Raw genomic sequence first — 22688 nt, 5'->3', positions numbered from 1 at the left:
ACTGAGTTCCATGCTCCTGGCTTGTGGCCTGGCCCAGCCCCCTGCTCTTGCAGGCATTTAAGGAATGAATCAGTAGATGGGAGCATAGAACCAACCAAACATAAGCAAAAACATTCAATTAGAAAATAGACAATATCAGCAACATAGCATCAAGCAATTTGAAGCACTCTATTGTGGGGAGCAACTCGGACTAGACTAAGTTACTGGAATTAAGACTTATTCTATGCATCTGCTCTCCCACAATATGGCGCTGGGAGAGGAGAAAACAGCTTCTACCCAGCTGCCTCCAGTTCAGCCAATAAACTGTAGGACCTGCTCCTGATTGGAGGAGAGCAGCGTACTCGGCGTGTGGGCAGCCGAGCACGGATTGGCGGAGGAGGACTATAAAGGAGGAGAGAGACGGCATGCACCAGGAACATCTAAGGGGAACATCTGAGGGAACACCTGTGCAGCCCCCAAGAGAGCCGGCCGGCGGTGTGCCGCTCCCCCGCGGAAGTGGGGAATGTGGCAGGGGGAACCGCCCTTCCACGGAGGTGGAAGGGACGGTAGCCAACCCGGGAAGAACCAGCAGCAAACCCGGGGAGGGCCGAGCAGACGAAAGAACAGCGCAGGGTCCTGTGTCGTTCCTCCACGAAGACGGGGAGCGACATAATGGTGCCGTGACTCGGATAGGAAGCCTAGGCAGGATTTAGTGTCGTTCCTCCACGAAGAGGGGGAGCGACACTCTATTACCTCACTTTAATCCTTGCAGTGCCTTAGAAGGTAGGCTGTGATGTGCTCATTTTGCAAGCAAGGACACTATGGTAAGTAAGCAAGATCACAGAAATAGTAAGAGATGGTACTGAATACAATCCCAAGAGGATTATCTCTAGCCTGTAGTATGGTCTCCACAATAATCATAAACCTGACAGTCAATAATTTTCTAAATAGCCAACATAATATTCAGAGACATATATAAATTTTAAACAGTCAGGTATCATTTTCTCCTCTCGATTCATTGGGTACTTTTCAAAATAAATAATGTTCATGATAACAGTAATTATGAAAAATGGAGACCTAAATGTTCAACCTTAGGAGTGAGTCACCATATCATGGCAAAGCTAAGCAATGGAATGTCACGCAACTCTTCAAAATCAAATTTGCAAAAACTACTTATGACATAGAGATGCTCACAGTGAACACTCTGTTCACATAATGCTGTCCCTAGATATAAACAGGGTGATTCACTTGAAAACAATCAAAACATGAAGAACAGCTGTCCTTGGGGAATTTTTATTTGGTTCTCTATAAACTTCTACATATTTAGAATTTTCAGCTTTCATAATACAAATGACAATAGTTTTTAAATGTAAATTTACAGCAACACAAATAAAAAGTCAAATGGAACTTGTGGTTTCCAGTCCAGCCTCAAAAGAAGCCTGGAAGGCACCACTGCATCCTAACAACAGGTGAAATGCTGAACACACTGAAAACTCCACAACTCCATGAGCACTACAGGAGAAGTGAAGTCACAGGGCAAACCTCTGCCCACCAACTAGACACTCGGGAGAAATCAACAGAAAATAAAAGACAAAGAAAACATGCTGAAAGAAGCAAGGGTAAACAAAGACCTCGCTCATAAAGAGTTAGGGTAAGAATTACATCCGACTTTTTCCCAGACACTATGCAAGCAAGAAGTGAGTGAGTGAAATATTTAAAGTGGTAAATATTCAAAGAAAAAAAAGTTCACTAACCTAACATTTCTCTTTGTGTATATGCAAATGTTCCAATATCTGGAAAAATCAAAAAACCTGAAATCTAAAATACCACTGGTCCCAAGCATTTTGGATGAGGATAGATGGCCTTTAAACATAGTTTTGATAGCTATGTCATATTTCACTGTGCACATTTATCAAAATAACAATTGTTAGGCAAATTCTTTATCCAGTGAAATTATCCTTCAGAACAGTAGGATAAAGAAAGCCTATCTCAGACAGTAATTGAGCATAATTTTTTGCAACAGATGGGTCTCACATAAAATATTAAAGGAAAAAATTTAGGGGAAAATAATAAAAGTCAAAAACACGGATCTACATATAGAAATGAAGAGCATCAAAAAGGAACAAGCGAAGGTAAAACAAAACCTTTCACTATTTATTCACAATTATTCTAACCAATAAATTTGTTCAAAATAATAGCAAAATTATACCAAATATGTACATGTGTATATATATATATATAGTCAGATATGCTTATAAATAAGTGAAATGAATGACAGTAATAATACAAGTGACAGCTGGGAGGAATCAGGATTATTTTGTTATTATAAGGAATTTGACATTACCTGTGAAAAACTACAGTTATTTGAAAGTGGACTTGGGTTACAAATTCTAGGCTAACAACCAAAAAATAGTTTTAAAGAAAGAAGTATACCTGATATGCTAAGAAAGGAAAGAAAATGAAATCATATAATACTCAGTTAAAATCACAAAAGATAGAAAAAGAGTGGGAGACATGAATAGGAACAGAGAACAAGGGTAACAATGAAAACAGTAACAAATATGATTGATATTAACTCAACTACATCATTCATCACTTTAAACATTATTGTTCTAAGTATACCAATTTAGAGACCAAGATTGTCACAGTGCACACAAAAATGAAACCCAACTATGAGCTGTCTATAAGAAACCTAATTCAACTTTAAAGACACATATAAATTAAAACAAATATATGTAAAAAATATACCATGTTAACAACTATCAAATAAAGTGAGAGTCACTGCATTAATTTCATAGACAACAGATGTTAGAGCAAAGAAAGTTATCAGGGATAGAGAAGGGCATTAGATAATGATAAATGGGTCAATTCTCGAAGAAGATACAGCAATCTTTAATGTTTATGTATCTAATAAGACAGCATCCAAATGTATGAGGCAGAAACTGATAGAAGTAGAAGGTGAAATAAATGAATCCGCTACCAAAGTTGGAGACATGAACATCCTCTATCAGAAATGGACACATCCAGGAGGCAGAAAGTCAGTAAGGACATAGTGGAACTCCACAACACCATCAATCAACTGGATATAACGGGCATCTTAGACTATAACTTTAACAACAGCAGAATACACATTCTTCTTAAGTTCACATAGGACAGCCACAAAGAGAGAGAAAATTCTGAGCCATGAAACCACAAAATACACCTCAACAAATTTAAAAGAACAGAAACCATACAATGTCTGCTTTTAAACCACGATTGAATTAAACTAGAAATCAATAACAAAGTCATCAGGAAAATTCCAAAATACATGGAGAGTAAGCAGCCTACTCTAAATCACACATGAGTCACAGGCGAAATCTCAAGAGAAATTTAAAAAATATTTTCATCTAAATGACAATGAAAATACAATTTATCAAAATATGTGATACAAATGAAAGCCATATTTAGTCAGAAATGCATAGCACTGAATACCTATATTAGAAAAGAAGAACTGAATAAACAATCTCAGCTTCCATACCTTAAGAAACTAGAAAAAAAGAGCAAATTAAATCCAAACTAAACAGAAGAAAAGAGATAATAAAATTCAGAGTAGAGTCTGTGAATTTAAAAGTAGGACATGAATAGAGAAAATCTATTAAACCAAAGGCTGGTTCTTTGAAAAGATCAATAAAATTGTTAAGTGTCTAGCTAAGCAAATTAAGAAAAACAAGAGGACACAAATTACTAATATCAGAAATGAAAGAGGGGACCATCAGTATAGAACTCACAGATATCAAAAGGACAATAAAAGAATACTAGGAACAATGCTAGGCCCACAAATTTAATAACTTAGATGAAAATGACCAATTCCTTCAAAGATACAATCTGACAAAATTGACACAAGAAGAAACAATCTAAATCAGTCTACATATATTAAAGAAATTCAGCAAATAATCATCAATCTTCCAAAATGGAAAGCATTAGGCTCACATGAGTTCACTGGAAAATTCTACCAAACATTTAAGGGAAAAATTCTCTATCATCTCTTCTAAAAACTAGAAGCAGAGGGAATCCTTCCTAGCTCATTCTATGAGACAGGCATTATCCTAATTTTGAAACAAGACACTACAAGAAAAGAAAATTATAAAATATCAGTATCTCTTACGAATACAGCTGCAAACATCTTCAACATATTAATAAATCAAATCAACAATGCTTTAAAAGAGTTGTACACTATGACCAAGTAGGCTTTATCCTAAGTATGCAAAACTGGTACCTTTGAAAAGCTACTCATTTAACCTATTGCAACAACAGGCCAACCTGGTCATAGCTATAGACAGAGAAAAGACAAAACCTACCACCCATTTGTGATAAAAACAAAGACAAAACCCACCACCCACTTGTGACAAAAACAGTCAGTCAACTAGCAATAGAGGAACCACCTCAACTTGATAAAGAATATCTACAAAAAAAATCTACAGCTAACATCTAACTTTGCGGTGAGAAACCTGAAATTCCTGCTAAGATCAGGAACAAGCCTCTGCTGCTTCTCAACATCACACTGGAAGCCTTAGCTGACGCAATAATACAAGAAAAGGAAGTAAAAGATATCCTCATCAGGGAGGTGAGGAAAAATAAAACCATCTTGTTCACAGATGACATGATCATCTATGGAGAAAATCCAGAACATTCCAACAGCATGGCCAAAAGCCAGAACAGTGACAACACCAAACGTTGGTAGGGACGTGGAGCAACAGAAACTGCAAAGCAGACACTCCGGAAGATGAGCTGGCCATTTCTTACAAAACTAAACATATTCTCACCGTACCATCAATAATCATACTCCTTGATACCTACCTAAAGGAACTGAAAACTTACATCCATACAAAACCTTGCACAACGATGTATACAGCAGCTTTTTTATAATTGCCAAAACTTCGACACAAGCAGGAAGATGCCCTTCAATAAGTGAATGGATGGAAAAAACGATGGTACATCTGAACAATGGAATAACACTCAATGAAAAGAAATGAGCTATTGAACCACAAGAGGACAGGGAGAGACAGTCAATGTGTAGGACTAACTGACAGACACAGCAGCCTGAAAGCCCACATGCTATGTGAGTCCAACTGTCTGACACTCAGGAAAAGGCAAAGCTATGAAGACAGTAAAAGATCAGTGCCTTCCAGGGATTAGGGGAGAAGGGTAGATGAATACATGAAGCATGGAGCATTGGTAGGGTAGTGATGTTACTATAGGAAACTACAATGGGGGATAGACACCACTAAATTTGCTGAAATCCATGAAACATACAATTCCAAGAGGGAGCCCTACTGTGGGTGATACAGTGCATCAGTGTGGGTTCTTCAGTTGTAACAATGTTCCACTCTGGTAGGAAGTACTAAGAATAGAGGAGGCTAACGCATTTGTGGGGAGGGGATGTGGGCAATCTCTGCACTTTCCTCTCGGTTTTGCTGGGAAACTAAAACTGCTCTGAGAAAGTATTTTTTAAGTCAAATGACAAAGGTAACATACTTGTTATTGAAAGACGATTTCCCTTTGTTTCTTTACTATTATTCCCCCTCTGACCCTGAGAAAAAAGACTACAGTGTTGTACTGTGTAAAACCTTTTCCCTTCAGCCTCTGAAAATTGGTAATAATTAGCTTGATACAAAGATCAAATAAACATACATTCCTTCAAACTCTGCATTGCTGATCAGGCCCTTCGGGCAAGCTCTATTTACACTTCAAAGACACAACTGGGCTCTTTCCTGCCTTCCCTTTCGCTAGGCTGCACTGTAATCTCATCCCAGGGTTCATGGACAGTTCTGCAGAAAACAGTCAATACGGCCGGCCTGAGACTGTGGCTTCTTAGAAGAATCTGCTTAAAAGGCTGACCACTGGACATGGTCTACAAACTTGGATTTCAGGAGTGTGCCTGCCCACCACTCTAACCAACAGGGTGGCTCACTGTACCTAATCCGTATAAACCATGCAGGCTATGGGGACTGCTCCTGTTCTTTCAGGGAATCTGAAATGTTGGTGGTAGTAGGTCAAGAGGTCCTACGAGGTCAGCCCCCAGGAAGAACCTCAGGTGCTGAGTCTCCAGAGTCTAGGCAGAGTTTCACACGTGTGGGCACGGTTACTCCTGGAGGAACATCTTGTGGGGCTTCACAGACAAGCTTGCTCACATGCTGGTCTCCGCACTTCACCCCGGCACCTTTTCTCTTCGCTGATTTTGCTCCGAATCCTTGCACTGTAAAAAATCTAAGACTAAACTTGGGGTTAGTGCTGGGGACCCAAGCCCAACAAATCATTTACATTTCAAAAAACAGAAAAAGAAAACATAAATAGTAAAACCCATAAGGTTCTTTCCTAAGTTCACCTCAAGCGTTCATCTACAGATTACTCTTACCCGTTATGCATTTCATTCACTGTTGATCCCTCTCTCCCTCCTACCCTTCACAAACACAGAGTGACAAAATATTTTTTCACCTAAACTTCCTTTTAGCTCAATTTTAGTGGCAACAAGAAGTAGCAAATATGCATAGATGGTTGGGGCATCATAATTTTTCTTTGAAGAGATTAAATATATCCTTAAAAAAAAAAAAAAAAAAAAAAAAAACCTCTCAGAATAGCCATGATTTGTCAAAGTGGCAGAAAACATAAACATACCAAGAAAGAAAAGTCCCCAGTTCTAGGAGGAGTGTGACAAAGTTCCAAGGAGAAGCAGTTAAACAAACCTACAAGGGAAGGACAGACGCAGCCCTTGCTGGTCGCGCTGAGAAGAGCAGCGAGGTAGGTAGCCCGCCCACCCCTAGACACTGCTTCTCAGAGAGAGAGAAGGTCTGGAAGCCGCAGGAACACCTCACTGGGGGGCTCCAGCTAGAAGATGCTCTGACCCCAAAGGGCGACGGGAGAGAGGTAAAGCAGGACTTGGTGCCCTCGGGCTGGGAGCTGAGCCTGCTGGAGACATGCTGGCGCCCACTACAGCCCTTACCAGGCGAGGACAGCTCTCGGAGCTCAGGGATCTGCTGGTCTCAGACAAGGGACTGCTTTATCCCTGCACGTTTCCTGAGTCACCTCGGACCTGATTCTCCTCCTCTTGACCCAGGAAACTAACCCCAGGCACCAAGAGTCCACAAGGGTCTTCTGGTTTGTTCTCAGTAACATGTACTGGGTGGGGGGGGGGGGAGGTTGGTTTCAAAGAGCTTTAAGAACATTAAAATGCGTGAGACAGAGTTAAGCAAAGGGAAGGGAGGAAGGGGGGACAATTAAGAAAGCATACACAACAATGGCTCCTCTAGCAGAAAGGAACACTCAGCTGGCTTCAAGTTCACGGTGACTGTTTCTTACACTGTGTGGCAGCTAAACTGTTTATTTATTCTTTTATTTTATTGTATATTGCCAAAAGGATAGCAAACTCAACTATGCAAGTTTCATAATAAATTCCCACTGGGAATTTTTCAATAGAATTGCCATGGATCTGTAGACTACATCGGTACACCCACATGATCCTGACTCAAAGATGGAATGCTGGACGTGGCCCTGCCAAATAACCAAAATCAGCTCTGTAGAGAAATTACGTAAAAGAGTTTTCTCCTTTCTGCTGCTGTGTGATTCTCCCGCCTCTCCCCACCAAGCTGCCTGCATGCGGCAACTACTTGCTACCCCTCTCAGCACAGGTCTGCGCCCTACCCGCCAAGCTTCTCTGCACCTAAACTCTTGGTGGCATGAACTGGGTCTGCCCCCGTGCCTGGCACAATCCCTGAATTCAATAACTGCTAATGATTAAACCAAACACACAGAGCAGCCAGTCCCTTTGCTTCCTGCAGCTCCCTAGAGATGGCCTTATTAGCACCAGCCCAGGTTTCTTGGATCTCACTGAGATGAACAGAGAGTACAGAGCCACCTATATTTCAGGGACATGATGATAAAACACCTACCCTTGACAGGGACAAAGTGTTCAAAAACTAGGGGCCAACTGCTGTCTTTTCCACTGCAGTGGCAGCACTGGAGTTTGCGGAATAGACCACATGGTACCACGAGAGACTTTCTCAAAAACGGTGAAGGACATTCTCTTTGTACTTTTTAAAAATTAAGAGAGACTCTTGAGGGCAACAGCACCCTCTGCTGGATCTCAGTAGCAGAACCACTGCAGAGGAATCATTTGACTGCACTTACATTGGAGGCCTTCCTGTTATGGAAAATCTTATAATGAAAAAAAAAAAAAAACAGATAAAAATCACATGATTCTCCCCTCAGTGTCCCAATATCCTTCATTTATCTTAGCCTCTTACATACTGGGACAGTCACAGCCTTCAGAGAACATGCTGAGAACAGCATGAACGGAGTTGACTCAAAGGCTACACAGCGAGGCAGCAGAGAAGCACCCTATCCTGACCACACGCATGATGCCAACGCTGTGGAAACAGAGGTGCAGTCACCCACACACAGAGATTCTCTGAAAGCACACCATGAAAAAGCAAACCTGCCCAGGAAGTGCTCCAGACCCTCTGCTCTGCAGTCACGTGGGCCTGAGAGCAGTCAGAATGGCCGCGTGCAAGCTCACCGGCGCTCGGCTGCGGGCTCCTCGTCAGCAATGCAGGGATAGGAGGGGCCTCGCCCGTGTGCAGTGAGAACCACATGAAGTACTAACCGCCAATGGGAAACAGCAGGAAGCTAGCGTGAGTGCTCCCAGGTGTCCCCATCACCATCCTCTTCGCCGTCAGGAAGGGCCACCCTAGGGGTAGGGGTGCACTACGAAACGCAATCAGAGTGCACTGCATTCGTTCCGAACCAGGGAGTCAGAGCTGCCTCCTCTGCACCCCGAGGGGCTGTGCACAGCACGGATCCCGCACTAACAGACTTAACCTCCCGAGAAAGAAAGGCAGAAGGCTGAGTCCACATACGCACGTATATGGACACAAACACGTACACGCAGAAGGCGAACACAACAAATACAGCCAAAAAGAGTTACAAATTGGTGAATTCTGTGTAATGGCTATGCAAGAGTCCTTTGCATTTGGTACACCATGAAACTATTTCAAAGTAGCAATTCAATCTGGCGAGTATCTTTGAAACGAATTTCACAAATTCCTAAATCCGTATCTTACAGATAATGTTGGACAAGAAACAGCAAAAGTTGCTGATGCTTGCTGTGTGAGTGGATGAGCTGGACACTTAGTGGCTGTGTTCAGATTCTGAAGAACTCCGATGGGTGTACAAGTAACCAGCCACAGGGACACAGACACAAAGGACTACAAGCGGCATCGGCCAGGCCTCTCTCCAGACAGACACGAGGAAGTACTGGGGAAGGGGATCTCTGAGATGATCCTGCGTTCTAAGAAGGAAACGAGCTAGCAGGGGGTGCCAGCAGCAGCAATGAACTGCCTGCGCACCAGGCCCCAAGCAGCCCTGAGCGGCCAGGTGGGGGCAGGATTTCACTCTCCACCATGGAGAGGCTTGGCTGCTGGCCCTGCCCTTGCGCTGGCCCAGCATGAAGGCCTCTCAGCCTGTGGCCCTGTTCTGCAGCATTTGAGGCTGGGCGGCCTCCTCCCCAGGCAACAGAGGACCACCACAGCTTTACCAACACGGTCCTGGCCACTGCTGCCGACAAAGCCTCAGCTGAAGAACGGGGAAGAGCAATAGGATAAGAGGCCCAGGACAAGCTATCGCAGGGGCTTCTGACCGTGTAACCATGTAACCTTTGAGGGCACGCAGCCCTCCACCACTCGCAGTGTGACAGCCATGTGCACGCCCGCTGTGTGCCAGATGTGGGCTGACATTCTGAGGGACAGTCTCGAACAACACAGACAAACATGCTGCCTTGTAGAGCTTAATTTCTTAAATGTAAATGAATTAAACAAGCACAATTGTGTAGTGCAAAACTCAAGCCAGGCAGGAGGCAGGGGTGGGGGGTGGGGGGCAAGCAGGAGCCTCCAGGTGTGGCGTGGCAGGGAAAGATTCCCCCGAGGCTGTCAGTGAGCTGGGAGCAGAGAGGTGGCCCTGCTGAGATCTGGGAGGCAGCATGGCAAGGCGGGGGGAGCAGGCCAAGGGTCCCAGGGCACAACAGGCCTGGCACAACCAAGCAACAGGGAAGAGGCCAGAGAGCTGACTCAGAGCCAGAACAGGGCAGAAGATGGAAGGGGTGAGGCCACGGAGGGGCGGCGGGCGGGGTGGGGGGGCTCCACAGCCCCATGCACGGCTCACAGTGTTCATGGGGAAGGGCAGTCAGAGGAGCTGCTCCACCCAGCTCACCTGGTCACAGAGAATCACGTCTCCTTCACCCATTACCGAGGCCAGCTTCTCACCCTGGTGAGACCCGGACAGGCGGGTGCCCAACTCAAGGCTCAGTGGAGAGGGGACACCAGAGGATGAGGGTTGCAGCCACAGAGGAAAAGACTACGTTTTCAGCTAACACAGCACAGAGGCACAAGCACTTGCATGTCAGAGTATGAGCACAAGAGGTGGATTTCCATCTGCAGGGCCCCTGGTGACAGGACAAAGGTGTACAGATTGGGTGGAGAAATCAGCTGGGCTCAATGAAAGGCCACCTGTTTGGCAAAGCAGCAAAGATGATGGAAAGAATGCCCATACCCACCTCTGAGTGTCTGGGTTCAATTCCTGTCCTGGCTCCCAACTCCAGTTTCCTGCTAATGCCCAGCATGGGAAGCAGCAGGTGACAGCTCAAGTAGGTGACTTCCTACCACCCAGGAGGGAGACCTGGATTGAGCTCCAAGCTCCCAATGCCTAGCTTTGGCCTGACCCAGCCCCAGCCACTATGGACATCTGGGGAGAGAAACAGCAGATGGGATCTCTGGCTATCTATCTGTCTGCCTCTGTAGCTTGCTCACTCTCTCACTCTCTCTCTGCCTTGCAAATAAAATAATTTTTTTGACAGGCAGAGTTAGACAGTGAAAGAGAGAGACAGAGAGAAAGGTCTTCCTTCCATTGGTTCACCCCCCAAATGGCTGCCATGGCCAGCGCGCAACACCGATCCGAAACCAGGAGCCAGGTGCTTCCTCCTGGTCTCCATGCAGGTGCAGGGCCCAAGCACTTGGGCCATCCTCCACTGCCTTCCCAGGCCACAGCAGAGAGCTGGACTGGAAGAGGAGCAGCCGGGACAGAACCAGCGCCCCAACCCGGACTATAACCCGGAGTGCCAGCACCACAGACGGAGGATTAGCCTAGTGAGCCACGGTGCCGGCCAATAAAATAATTTTTAAAATAAGATCTTTAACTTAAATGAATACACGATTTATTTACTTACCTTATAAATTCCACAACTTAACTCTGCCTACTTGAAACACTCAAGCAATGAAAACCCAGGAGCAACGTGCATCCCTGGGATCCAGAATACGGTCTCTGAGTACCATTTCCACTAAAAAGAGTCTTTTATTTCCTACTTAAATACTCCTATATCCATCAAAGAAATTGCAATTGTTGCTAAAAATCATCTCACAAAGAGAGAAAATTCTGCCAAATAATTAAGGAAGAAATACTGCCAATTCTACGCAAAAATCCCACAAAAAATTCACCAGGAAGGAACACTTCTCCATTCATTCTGAGATCAGCAGTGTTGTGAGAACGAAATCACACAGTGATGTTACAGAATGGCTAGAAGATATAGTGTAAGAGATGTGACAAGCATTAAATGCTAAATAGTTTAACAAGAAATGCACAAAACTAGCAAGACGACTCAAAAAAGTATTTTTGAACAAAGTAAAAGCATTACACATTCTTGGATGGCACATGTCAACAACAAACATTTATAAAAACATTTGGTGCAGAAAACAACAAATCTTTCTGAGCCAAAGAGTAAAGAATGTTCAGGCACTAAGAGAGGGATATCAAAAGGGCAGAGAGGCTAGCTTGAAACAAACCACACTGGCTAAACTAGGAAAGCATTTAGCTTCAAAAAGAATAATTTCTGGGGCCAGTACTGTGGCATATTGTGTAAAGCCTCCACCTGCAGTGCCGGCATCCCATATGGGCGTCAGTTCTAGTCCTGGCTGCTCCACTTCTGAGCCAGCTCTCTGCTGTGGCCTGGGAAAGCAGTAGAGGATGGCCCAAGTCCTTGGGCCCCTGCACCCACATGGGAGACCCGGAAGAAGCTCCAGGCTCCTGGCTTTAGATTGGCTCAACTCCAGCCATTGCAGCCATTTGGGAAATGAACTAGCAGTTAGAAGACCTCTCTCTCTCTCTGCCTCTCCTTCTCTCTCTGTGTAAATATGCCTTTCAAATAAATAAATAAATCTTTAAAAAATAATTTCTGTAACTGATTATAAATTACTAAATAAATAAAAAGATAAAAGAGTCTAAAGTGACATTTAAAAAGCAAGAAAGAAAGGAGCACCAGCACTGTGGCACAGTTGGTTAAAGCCCCAGCCTGAAGCACCGGCATACCAAATGGGCGCTGGTTCTAGTTCTGGCTGCCCTTCTTCTGATCCAGCTCTCTGCTATGGCCTGGGAAAGCAGTAGAAGATGGCCCAAGTCCTTGGGCCCCTGCACCTGCATGGGAGACCCAGAAGAGGCTCCTGGCTCCTGACTTTGGATCAGCTCAGCTCTAGCCATTATGGCCATTTGTGGAATGAACCAGTGGATGGAAGACCTCTCTCTCTCTCTCTTTCTATCTCTCTCTCTCCTTCTCTTCCTCTCTCCCTCTCTCCCTCTCCCTCTCTGCCTCTACCTCTCTCTGTAACTCTGATTTTTAAATAAGTAAAAACTAAATCTTTAAAAAGAGAGAAAGGGTGGGAAAAAAAGAGAGTTCAAAATCATTTCTACCACAAAGATAACTAATGTATCAATTTCATAATCTGAAACTTGGTGGTTAAAAGGCGAAGAGTTAAGTATTCACACTGCCTTTACAGGAGTTAGACTCTCAACCTGTATAATTATGTGTTCATTTTAGTGGGTATCCAGCCCATTAGGTAAATGACTTGAGGAGTAGTCTATCTAGAAAAGAGTATCTTTAAAATTACGAGATCCCATGGTCACCATCTGAATCAAATAATGAAGCTTGGCATTGCTAACAATGGGGCAATCTAATATTATGTATGTACCTCTTCATATGATACAAAATGAAGTATGTAATTTCTCCCACAAAAATACCCTTACTAAAAAGGCTAAAGTGAATCTACCCTAAACTCCAATATAACAAGATACAGAATAACCAACCAAGAAGAAACAGTCAGACAAACTGGAATGGGCACCTCCATTCCTTCTTCTTGGCTTGGTTTACACACCTCCTGTCCTTTCATCCCAGCCTCTGTCCCAGCTGCAGTCAGTTCAATGAACACTGAGACAGTGCAGACAGTAGAAAGGCCAGGTTCTCTTTATTCTCATCTTGGACAGCTGCTATACTGGCCCGCCTGGCAACCTGGCCAAATTCCTTTGAGGAAGAATGTTGGGAGGGAGGTACATAGAAAAACACTAAGGAATTATCAGCAGAAAAGATGGGTAGAGACCATATCGAGATGGTAACATAGAGCAGACAGAGCAGACAGGGCCAGCAGCTAGAGATTCGGTGTAATCAAGATATTTCACAAGTCCTAGAATGATATGGGGGTTGAGAAGATAGATGTGCTGACAGATTATCAAGTAGTCAATGAAGACAACAATTCTTAACTCAAATATAAAAACTGTTTCCCTGTTCTCTACAACCTTTTAATTTGATGATGAAATAAAAATTCAGTTGACTTCACCTCGCTTGGTGAAGAGATTACGAAATGTACCACACAGGTAGGAAACTCCACCACTGTGCAGGTCCACGTGGAGCTGGTAGCCATGTAGTCCATACTCTGGGTTGTCATCCAAAACGGGACTATGAGGAGGCAACTCATAAGGACTGAAAAGCAAAACAAAACAAAAACAAAAATTCATCAACACCAGAGGAAAAAATACCTGGATTGAAAACAATTTTTCAAAAATTAACATTCATTTACATACTTCTCAATAATTTTCAATACCAAGAGCTCAAAACAACAGCTCCATGTCCCTTTTATCAACTTCTATAAAAACAGGGAAAGATATGAACTCTTGGGCATCCACAAGACCACCACAGCTTTCTGATATCCTCCCTAGGGCTGCAGCTCCACATTGCTCTGTGTCTCCTCTGTCTCCAGAGGGCAGAAGTACTTCAGTAGGCAAATGTACAAAACAGGTCCAGTGGTTAGTAAACTGGGCAGAAGACCCAAGCCGAGATGGACACTGCTTTTATCAATAAGTAAAACCTTACTACACAAAGGAGCTTTTTAGGTAAACAAAAACTGAGTAAGAAGGAGTCTAAGCACACAGGGGAAGGATGGGCAGGAGCTGTAGAGCCATGAGTCTGTGCACCTTGCAAGATTCACAAGTCCACGTAAGTGCAGGAACTTGAGAGACAGCAGCAGCACCTTGCAGCAATGAAGCCATCCTGCTCCTATAAATAATATTCTACTCAGAATAAAGCCAATGTGTACTCAGGGACAATCTAATTATTTTAATTTCTGTCTAATGATTCAAAACAGGGTTTCCTTGTAGTTGTTCTCAGGATATTAAGATGGCATCAACTTCTAATCCTCTACATTGACTGTACAAAAACTGAATTCACCCTTGTACAGATACATACACGGTGGCCGAGCCTAAAGTGCTCCTCTCCACAAGGTGATGGAAATGAAGATTTGCCATCACAAAAGCCAGCTCTTCCTCCTTCTGAAAAGTTAATTAGAAAGAATACATTTTTCAGCTGAAGCATTTCAATTTTTCACAAGGTCATCGTGAAGGTCACAGCACATTCATCTTGTAGATAGATGCAGTTTCTTACAACTATGAGAACCACCACAGTGCTAATGCATTATTACTGCTAGTATATTACCACTATGTAATGACTTAGATATCATACTGACAACATAACCACAATTCACCCAAAAATGCAGAGCATGTACTGCCACATAATTAGCATCCTAGTACTTGTGAAATATCATATTATAGTATATAAGATGATTACAAAAAATACAAATTGTTAGTTCCCGACTGTTTTGAACTCTTTTCAAAGATAAAGACAACACTGGTAAGACAGACACCAGATTAATTCCCCAAATACTGAACATTACTGGCATCATGTTCCTATCTCAACTGCCTGCTTGATTCAGAAGTTAGCCAGATTCAGCTTCTTCACGTATCCATCAGGCTGGACAGCAGAAAATGGGACTGTTCCGGAGCTGATATCCATGTCTCCCTAGATTCACCACTGACAGTTCCTGGCGCAGGCAGCCCCACGTTCTCCAGTGGCCAGGCAGATGGCAAGATCGACCAGAGCATCCTGGTAACTGCAGGCCAGTGTAGACTGATGAATTTAAGTCATGCAGTACACGGCAAGCAAACTGATGCCTTACTCACAAGTCACCCTCACACAGAATGGAAGGAGGGAGGGAGAAATGGACTCCCAGGGTTAAGTTGAGAAACGAAGAAGGTACAAGAGGACCAGGCTATATGAAGCGGTGGATTTCGATTCTGCAGAGTCATCTCACAGAGATGCAGACCGCTGTTCTCAGCCTCGAGTCTGTGAACTATTCTCTTAAAACAACCAGAGGCCAAGGCCACAGATGTAAAATAATCTGGGTATACAGAGGGACATCAAACTGCTCTGCTCTTCTGTGCAGTGATTGGCCAGAAAATGAACCCCAGAGAAGCCTGCCCTGGTAAATCGAGAAACTCTGCATGGAGGGAAAGGGCAACTTCTTAGATCCTTTCTCCTGGAAGGCGGATTACACACAATGCCGCACCTTCAGCATTAGCAATGTGCCTGGGAGATACTGTGTTGAGTGCACAGGAAGACAGGCTTTGGCAGAGAAAGGACATGAAAGGGACAGAAGCAGGAGCATGAAATGATTGGAAGGGGAAAGGAGGAAGGTCTCGCAACACTCAGGGAATAACATGGACCACACAGAAAGGCAGGAAGAGGTGCTCGTCCCCTCTGACAGCGGACTAGCAGAGCAAGCTCAGTGGAACAGGGGGTCACACGGAAACACAAAGGTGGCAGCACAGGAGATGGAAAGGGACTCAGCGGTCTCCGGGGATTGCACGTGCGGTGTCACACCGCATGGAGACAGACGTGGGGGTGTGAGGGAGAAACGACACAGGACAGACACACACAGGGCTTGGTCTTACCTTCCACAGCCCCACCAGGAGGCCAGGGTTTAGGCAGAAGATCCGAATGAGTCTGTCACAGCCAATCAGCGTGCACTCAGTTAAATGACTGAGGTCATACTTTGCAATTAAAGAATACCAACGAGGTCTTTGAGCAGCCATGCCAAAGAGAGGGGAGACAGAAATGAGCTTTTCTATCTGCAGCATTGTCAGCTAGCTCACCAGTGCATCTCAAAGTGCTTTTGGAGAGCATTTCTAGATGAACAACTGTGTTCAGACTAAATGGCATGTCTGTATGGTACGGACACAAAACACTTATATAAATAAAAGGCAAAATGGACATTCCAATGTCTTATATCCAACTGTGTTTTCCTTTGCTCCCTCTCACTCTTACTGTCAACTCAATGGCTTAGCCAGAAGAAAGCTGAAAAAGTGGGAAAACCATCTTCTGTTTCTCCCCACACTCCGATGCCCAAACCCAGCACAATGCTTCACTCAAAAGCAGACTCTCAGTGTGTACCCCTAACCAAGTGAGTGAAACAACACGCAAGCAGAGATGCAATGCTTTACACGACACAAAGGCAGGAGGTCTCAGGGGTCTGAAAGTAGATGTGCCTTTTACAGTCATTACCCAAGATAACTCAGAGATGGTGAAAACTGAAATACTGAAAAATAACTCTAAGCTAAAAATCATGACAATTTTCATGAAGAAAATGCTATAAACTCTTAGTCTTAGTATCTAAGAGTAAACATTGAGATGTGTAAAAAAGGAATGACTCAGCTATTCTTCCTAAGACTTGAGACAATCCAGAGGGAAGCATCTGCATCTCTACTCTCCCTGGAGACACAGAGCTCTGTCCCTCCCGGGGACCTGGGGGCGGACCAGGAGATTACACAGCAGATGGGACCTCACAGTCAATCAACAGCAGAGTATTGCACCAAAGTCCTGAAGGAGTGGGGGGCCACACGGTTTTCCAGAGTTCACGTCCAGCACCCAACACACAAGCCAGAGGCAACAGGTATTCAGAAGTTCATCAAGTGCAGTAATTAAAGAGGAGGTCAACAGTGCACTGATTCAAAGCAGGGGTGGGGGCTGTGTGGCATCAAAACCAATGCAGCTACCTACTACTCCAGTCCTGCATGTAACTTCTGCAGATAATCGTCTGTGCCGACAACCGGGTAAGGAGAGGGGGGCACTGAGCATGCGTGCTCTGTATGAGCCACAGAGCTGCTCAGCATCGGCAGAAGGCACCTGGAAGAGCCTGAGCTCAGGGCAGGAACCTGAGTGTGGACTAGCGACACCAGAGGTAAACCCCAGCTGCAGCTCCGCACAGACGGGTTCCTGTGTTGCAGGACGTCGCCAGCCGCCTCAGAGGGCAGGATGCAGATTGAATGAGACAGTAGAAAGAGAGCACAGACACACAACAGGTGCTCACTCAGTGGTAGTCACTGCTGTTATCCCACACAATGTGGATGAAGGAGGCTGGGTGGGGATGGGACAAATCCTCTCTGCCCACTCTTCAGGGTGCCCAACGCTGGACAACACTCGTAAGTCAGCCTCTTGAAGCCTTTAAGCAGACTGTGAACACACACTCAGCCCTCACCTGCCTTGGCCTTACAAACACAGAAGCCAAGGCCAACATTCACCCAACAGTTCTCATCAGCCTGGGGAGGAGCGGCACAAACTGCAAGATGGGAAATGCTGGCAAGAAAGTGAATTTAGAGTCGACTAGAAAGGCATAAAAATCACAGGGAAACTCAAATTGCAAACTGTATCAATGTGGCTTTCGCTCTGCTTGAAGAAGTTCTCATAGAGGAAGCAAGAAAAACCCAAACACAAATCCCTTGTTGGCTGTAGGCGTGCACAACGATCTAGCGTCCTGCATGATGAAAGCAGTGGCTTATAAAATGGCAAAAAGAGAGAGAGAGAGAGAGAGAGAGAGAGAGAGAGCGCTGTTTGAAACAGATTCTTGAAAAACACTTTTTGTTTGGTTTACCTCAGTTTACCAAAGACTGGATGAAGTCCACTGAGTTTTACTAAAGATAAATTGCACTAAATGAACTTTCCCAATGAATTTTAGCATTTGTCACTATGTCATTTCTAGTATTTCTGACCCTAATGGCAATTTTCAGGAACACATATTTCAGTAAGCTTTACAATTCGATATAATCAATTTAGGGTTCTTTTTTTAAGATCCTTCTAAATAATGTTAACAATTTTTTCCTAATACTTTCCAATAACATTTCACAACATTCCCACTAATACACCTGTTCAGTCAAACCAGTGGAGGTGTGTAGACTCATATCCAAACATAATTTCACAGTACATAAAATCAAAGTTTTTTTAAGATTTATTTATTTATTTGAAAGTCAGAGTTACGAAAAGAAAGAAGGAAAGGCAGAGAGAGAAAGGTCTTCCATCTGCTGGTTCACTCCCCAGTTGGCTGCAGTGGCCTGAGCTGCACCGATCCGAAGCCAGGAGCCAGGAGCTTCTTCAGGGTCTCCCACACGGGTACAGGGGCCCAAGGACTTGGGCCATCTTCTACTGCTTTCCCAGGCCATAGCAGAGAGCTTGATTGGAAGTGGAACAGCTGGGTCTCAAACCAGCGCCCATATGGGATGCCAGCACTGCAGGTTTTGGCTTTACCTGCTACGCCACAGCACCAGCCCCAAATCAAAGTTTTACACTAGAAAAATCTGGTGTAAATCATGATACTATAAGAAATTGCAGAGATTTTCCCAAATAAAAATACTATTTAAAAAAGTAAACTGTGTTTCCAAAATATTTTCAGTTAACACCATGAGGGATAATAATTTACATTTATTTTTTCATCACAGCACTAGGGGAATTTTTAGATTTACCAGCACCAACAGGTCCAAAGAATGGGACACTCAGGGCCCAGAGGAAGCTCAGTGATCGCTGAGACAGTCACAAAGAGCCAGCACCATGGAGAGCAGCCAAAACCAAGCTTCTCCGTTACAGAGGCGCAGAAAGCAATTCCACGTCCGGAGAAACTGAAAGAACGCTGTCCCTCCAGAGAGACGGCAGGCACCAATACCAGCTACTGTGACACCGGTCACAGCTACGGCAGATAAGAAGAGGAACTGAAAGAAGAAATTCGGCAAGCAAAGAAGGTAAGCAAAATGGTGTGGTCAGTGCCATGGGAAAACCAAAGGGCGCTGAGACTGCGAGGGAGGTGGAGAGAGGCAAGACGCCAGCACTGGAGAAGGCAGACGCTACCTCTGCATTTGCCGTCAGTTTTACATTAAGGATGTCAGCTTGCTCAGGAGAGGAGGATGCTACACAGGCCACAGTCTGTCTCACTCAGAAAACGACCGATGCCAAGAAATTGAATGTGATGGATTTGCTGGGAAAGGCAGATATAAGCCTCATAATGAGGATGGACTCAGTGCAAAGCCCCCTAACGGAATAATGAGAAGTGCTCAAAACGCATCAGCAACGTGATACGAGTATTTTATAGGATTTGTGATCCTTTTCACAGCAGCCACACACGCTAACTGCTACATCGGCGCATCATCACTCAGGTGCAGAACGAGGAAGCGACTTCCATTGTTACGTATCCAGTAAGTCAGGAGACAGGCACACAAATAACTAACAAGTATGACTTTACAACCGCATACTAAGACTATGATTAATGTGCTGTTGATTGAAGGGGAAATAACGGGGGCTGGCATTGTGGCGCAGCAGGTGATGTCGCTGCCTGCAACACCAGCCTCCACGTGGGTGCAGGTTCGAGATCTGGCTGCTTCACTCTGATCCAGCTCCCTGATAATGTGCCTGGGAAAGTAGTGGAAGATGGTCGGAGTCCCTGGGCCCTGCACCCAGGTGGGAGACTCGAATGAAGCTCCTGGATCCTGGCTTTGAATGGGACCAGCTCCAGCTGTTGTAGTCATCTGGGGAGTGAACCAGCAGATGAAAGATTCTTTCTCTCTCTCTCTCTCTCTCTCCGTGAACTCTGCCTTTCAAATAAATAAATAAATCTTAAAAAGAGGGAAAATAGTTTTATATATATTTCTGTTAAGATAGTTAAAGCTAAAAACTTCAAGAGGCTAACCATCAATCCACTCAGGAAATTTTGTTAACTAGGTTATCATTCTCTACTATTGTAACATAAATTTAGATATAACAATAAATGAGAGGAATGCATCACTTTGCTTAGTCTATAGTGACACAAAATGACAGAAAAGTTTTTAAGATGTAATTAAATTATAAATTATTGGTGGTATTTTTGAATTACAAAAGTAAGGCCACCTAATATTTACATACAAGATGTTCTCACCCAACAATTCTGCTGAGTTAGTACTTACCCATTTTTGGTGGAGAGTTTATACCGGTCCATAAAAACTGGTGTCACACCACACAAATCTAAGGTTGACAACGAGGCTAAACATGGCCAGTTTTTGTCATACCACACCACAGTAACTGATGTATCATTTAAGGAAAGATCAACATGGTCCATGATATATTCTTTTCCACTTTTCTCTTTCAATATAATTGCCCAGCTTAAACCAGATATTCTGGAAAAAGAAAAAAAGCTACAAATGTATACTTCATTGCAAAAAAAAAAAATGCTAAAGGCAGTTTTACATGATATCATATTTAAAACACCTTGTTTCTTAGAAGCCGAAGTCAACATGCTCAATATAATGTTCACCTCAGCAGCAGTTTTCAGATCTCTCTCCTCTCCTAACATGCACTCTCTGGACACCTGTGATGTCCCAGAGACTGGCAGGACATGACACGCATGATGAAGGCTCTGCCCACCAGGAAGGACTCCTCCAGTACTCCTGCTTTACCAGAGAGATCGCTAGGCTATTTCTGTTCTTCACAAAAACTTTGGGCCATAGGAATGGAACAAGAAATGCTGTGTTCTTTATAGATGTACAAAACACAAAAACACATCAGAGATGGTTGCCTACAATCTAAACTGTACCAACTTCTTACATATACAAATGCTTGCAGCCACTACGGTCACTCCTTTCTAAAGTGGTTATGAATGGGAACACTTAACCGTGCTGTCCAGTACCCCGGTGGCCACTGTGAGGCCAGAACACGCTGTGTACCTGAGGGCCTCTTTGGTTTTCACTGGCAGGCCTGTGTAGGGGTTGACAGGTCTCAGGACCTGAGCGAGTGCCCCCTGCACGGATGCCATCTGCTTTGTAATATATTCCTTCTTCCAGTATCCGGCTTCTTTTTCCCCAGAGGATAGTACGCTGGTCTCCTCAGCTGCCCCTTCCACTGCATCGACTTTCCAATTGGATCTTCTAGGTGGAAAGGCAGCCGAGTAAACTCTGATCCAAATAAAACTAGAGGGAAAAATGAGGAAATGTGTTAGCTGACAGACACTGTCATGTACCTGCAGTAGCAATACACTAAGTTAGAGACACATAATAATTTTAAGTAGTCCAATCCGTGAATAAGTCAAGCTGAACATTTATGGTTGTTGATACGTCGAAGTGAATTGTATTCTGAGATAAGGGTTCACCAGCCCTAAAAAATGCATAAAGGAGTCAAAGCCTATTTCCCAGGGTCAAGTTTAAAGTGAGCAATCTCATGTTATTTGGAATCATCCAAAACTGTGTATTCCTAGGAGACAGAAGCAAGTATATACAGTGTGATTCTTACTTTGTTTTTAAAAATATATATGTTTTTTAAAAGACCAGAAAGGATACATACACATATATATGCAAACAAATCAATAGTGAATAACTGAATTGTGTATTATTTTTGCTTTCTACTTTTTAATTATTTCAAGAATGAACCTGCATTGCTTTCACAAGCACAAAAAAGTAGAGATCATTTAAAAATAACTAATAGTGGAAGTTAATATAAATTTTTGTGAGCACATTTAAGAACTTCATACAGGTTAACACACTCAATCCTCACAATAAACCAATGAGGTGGCTCCAACTACTGTCCTCATGGAGTAGTGGATGTAACTGAGGCCCAGATGCAAAGTGATTTGATCCAGGTGCAGACAGAACCAGGTGGTGGCACAGGATCTGAACCCACGCAGCCTCAACCAGAGCTCGCACTCTTACCCCCTGCGCGTCACTGCTTCTTCAACAGCATAAAGAAAATGAATAAGCTGCCCAAAGAAGCGAAGGAACCACGAGGCTGGAATTCAAATTCAGCTGTGAGACAACATCTCAGAGCCCTGAGAAGTCACTGCGCAGGGCAGCTCCAGTGCGCCTAGAGCTGACCCGAGAGCTGTGCTCCCTGGGCCACAGCACTCCACCAGGGAGAGAGGCAGCACTTCGGGAAAACCGAGAGGGGAAAACCCGCTTCCTAATCTGAAAGGCAAATTTCACATGAATATGATGTAAGTATTTGCTAACTGATGCCTCCACTTTCCCATCTAGAGCAGTATAGGACAAAACGGTCAGTGGGCAAGAGGGAATCGCTGGGAGAAAGCAATCCCCCCACAGAAGGGGCTGGCCCTGAGTGGCAGGAGGTCCACTGGAGACACCCAGGGACCCTCTGCAGAGAGGAGTGGCTACCGCACTGCCCGCAGCAGAGTCGGGATCTTACGCCACAGCACATCTCGCTTCCGACACTCTGCAGACAGCCCGACACT

General features: G+C 44.1%; 1 protein-coding gene across 3 annotated transcripts in view; it reads right to left on the bottom strand.

Moving 5' to 3' along the window:
* Window positions 1-22688, bottom strand: part of FBXO15 (F-box protein 15) — a 106815-nt gene that overhangs the window by 69405 nt on the left and 14722 nt on the right. For all 3 annotated transcript variants that reach the window (XR_007921407.2, XM_051851102.2, XM_051851101.2), the window contains exons 4-8: window positions 21175-21417; window positions 20419-20628; window positions 16111-16237; window positions 14570-14652; window positions 13665-13807 (exon numbers count right to left, since the gene is read on the bottom strand). Coding sequence is in view for 2 of the 3 variants with exons in the window: in XM_051851102.2 (XP_051707062.2) it covers window positions 13665-13807; window positions 14570-14652; window positions 16111-16237; window positions 20419-20628; window positions 21175-21417 (806 nt within the window). In the remaining variant the exon portion in view is untranslated. The remainder of the gene's footprint in view (window positions 1-13664; window positions 13808-14569; window positions 14653-16110; window positions 16238-20418; window positions 20629-21174; window positions 21418-22688) is intronic.

This window comes from Oryctolagus cuniculus, chromosome 10, assembly GCF_964237555.1.
Source record: "Oryctolagus cuniculus chromosome 10, mOryCun1.1, whole genome shotgun sequence".
NCBI lineage: Eukaryota > Metazoa > Chordata > Mammalia > Lagomorpha > Leporidae > Oryctolagus > Oryctolagus cuniculus.
Note: the sequence above shows the minus strand (reverse complement) of the source record. Positions and strands in the feature narration are given on the sequence as shown.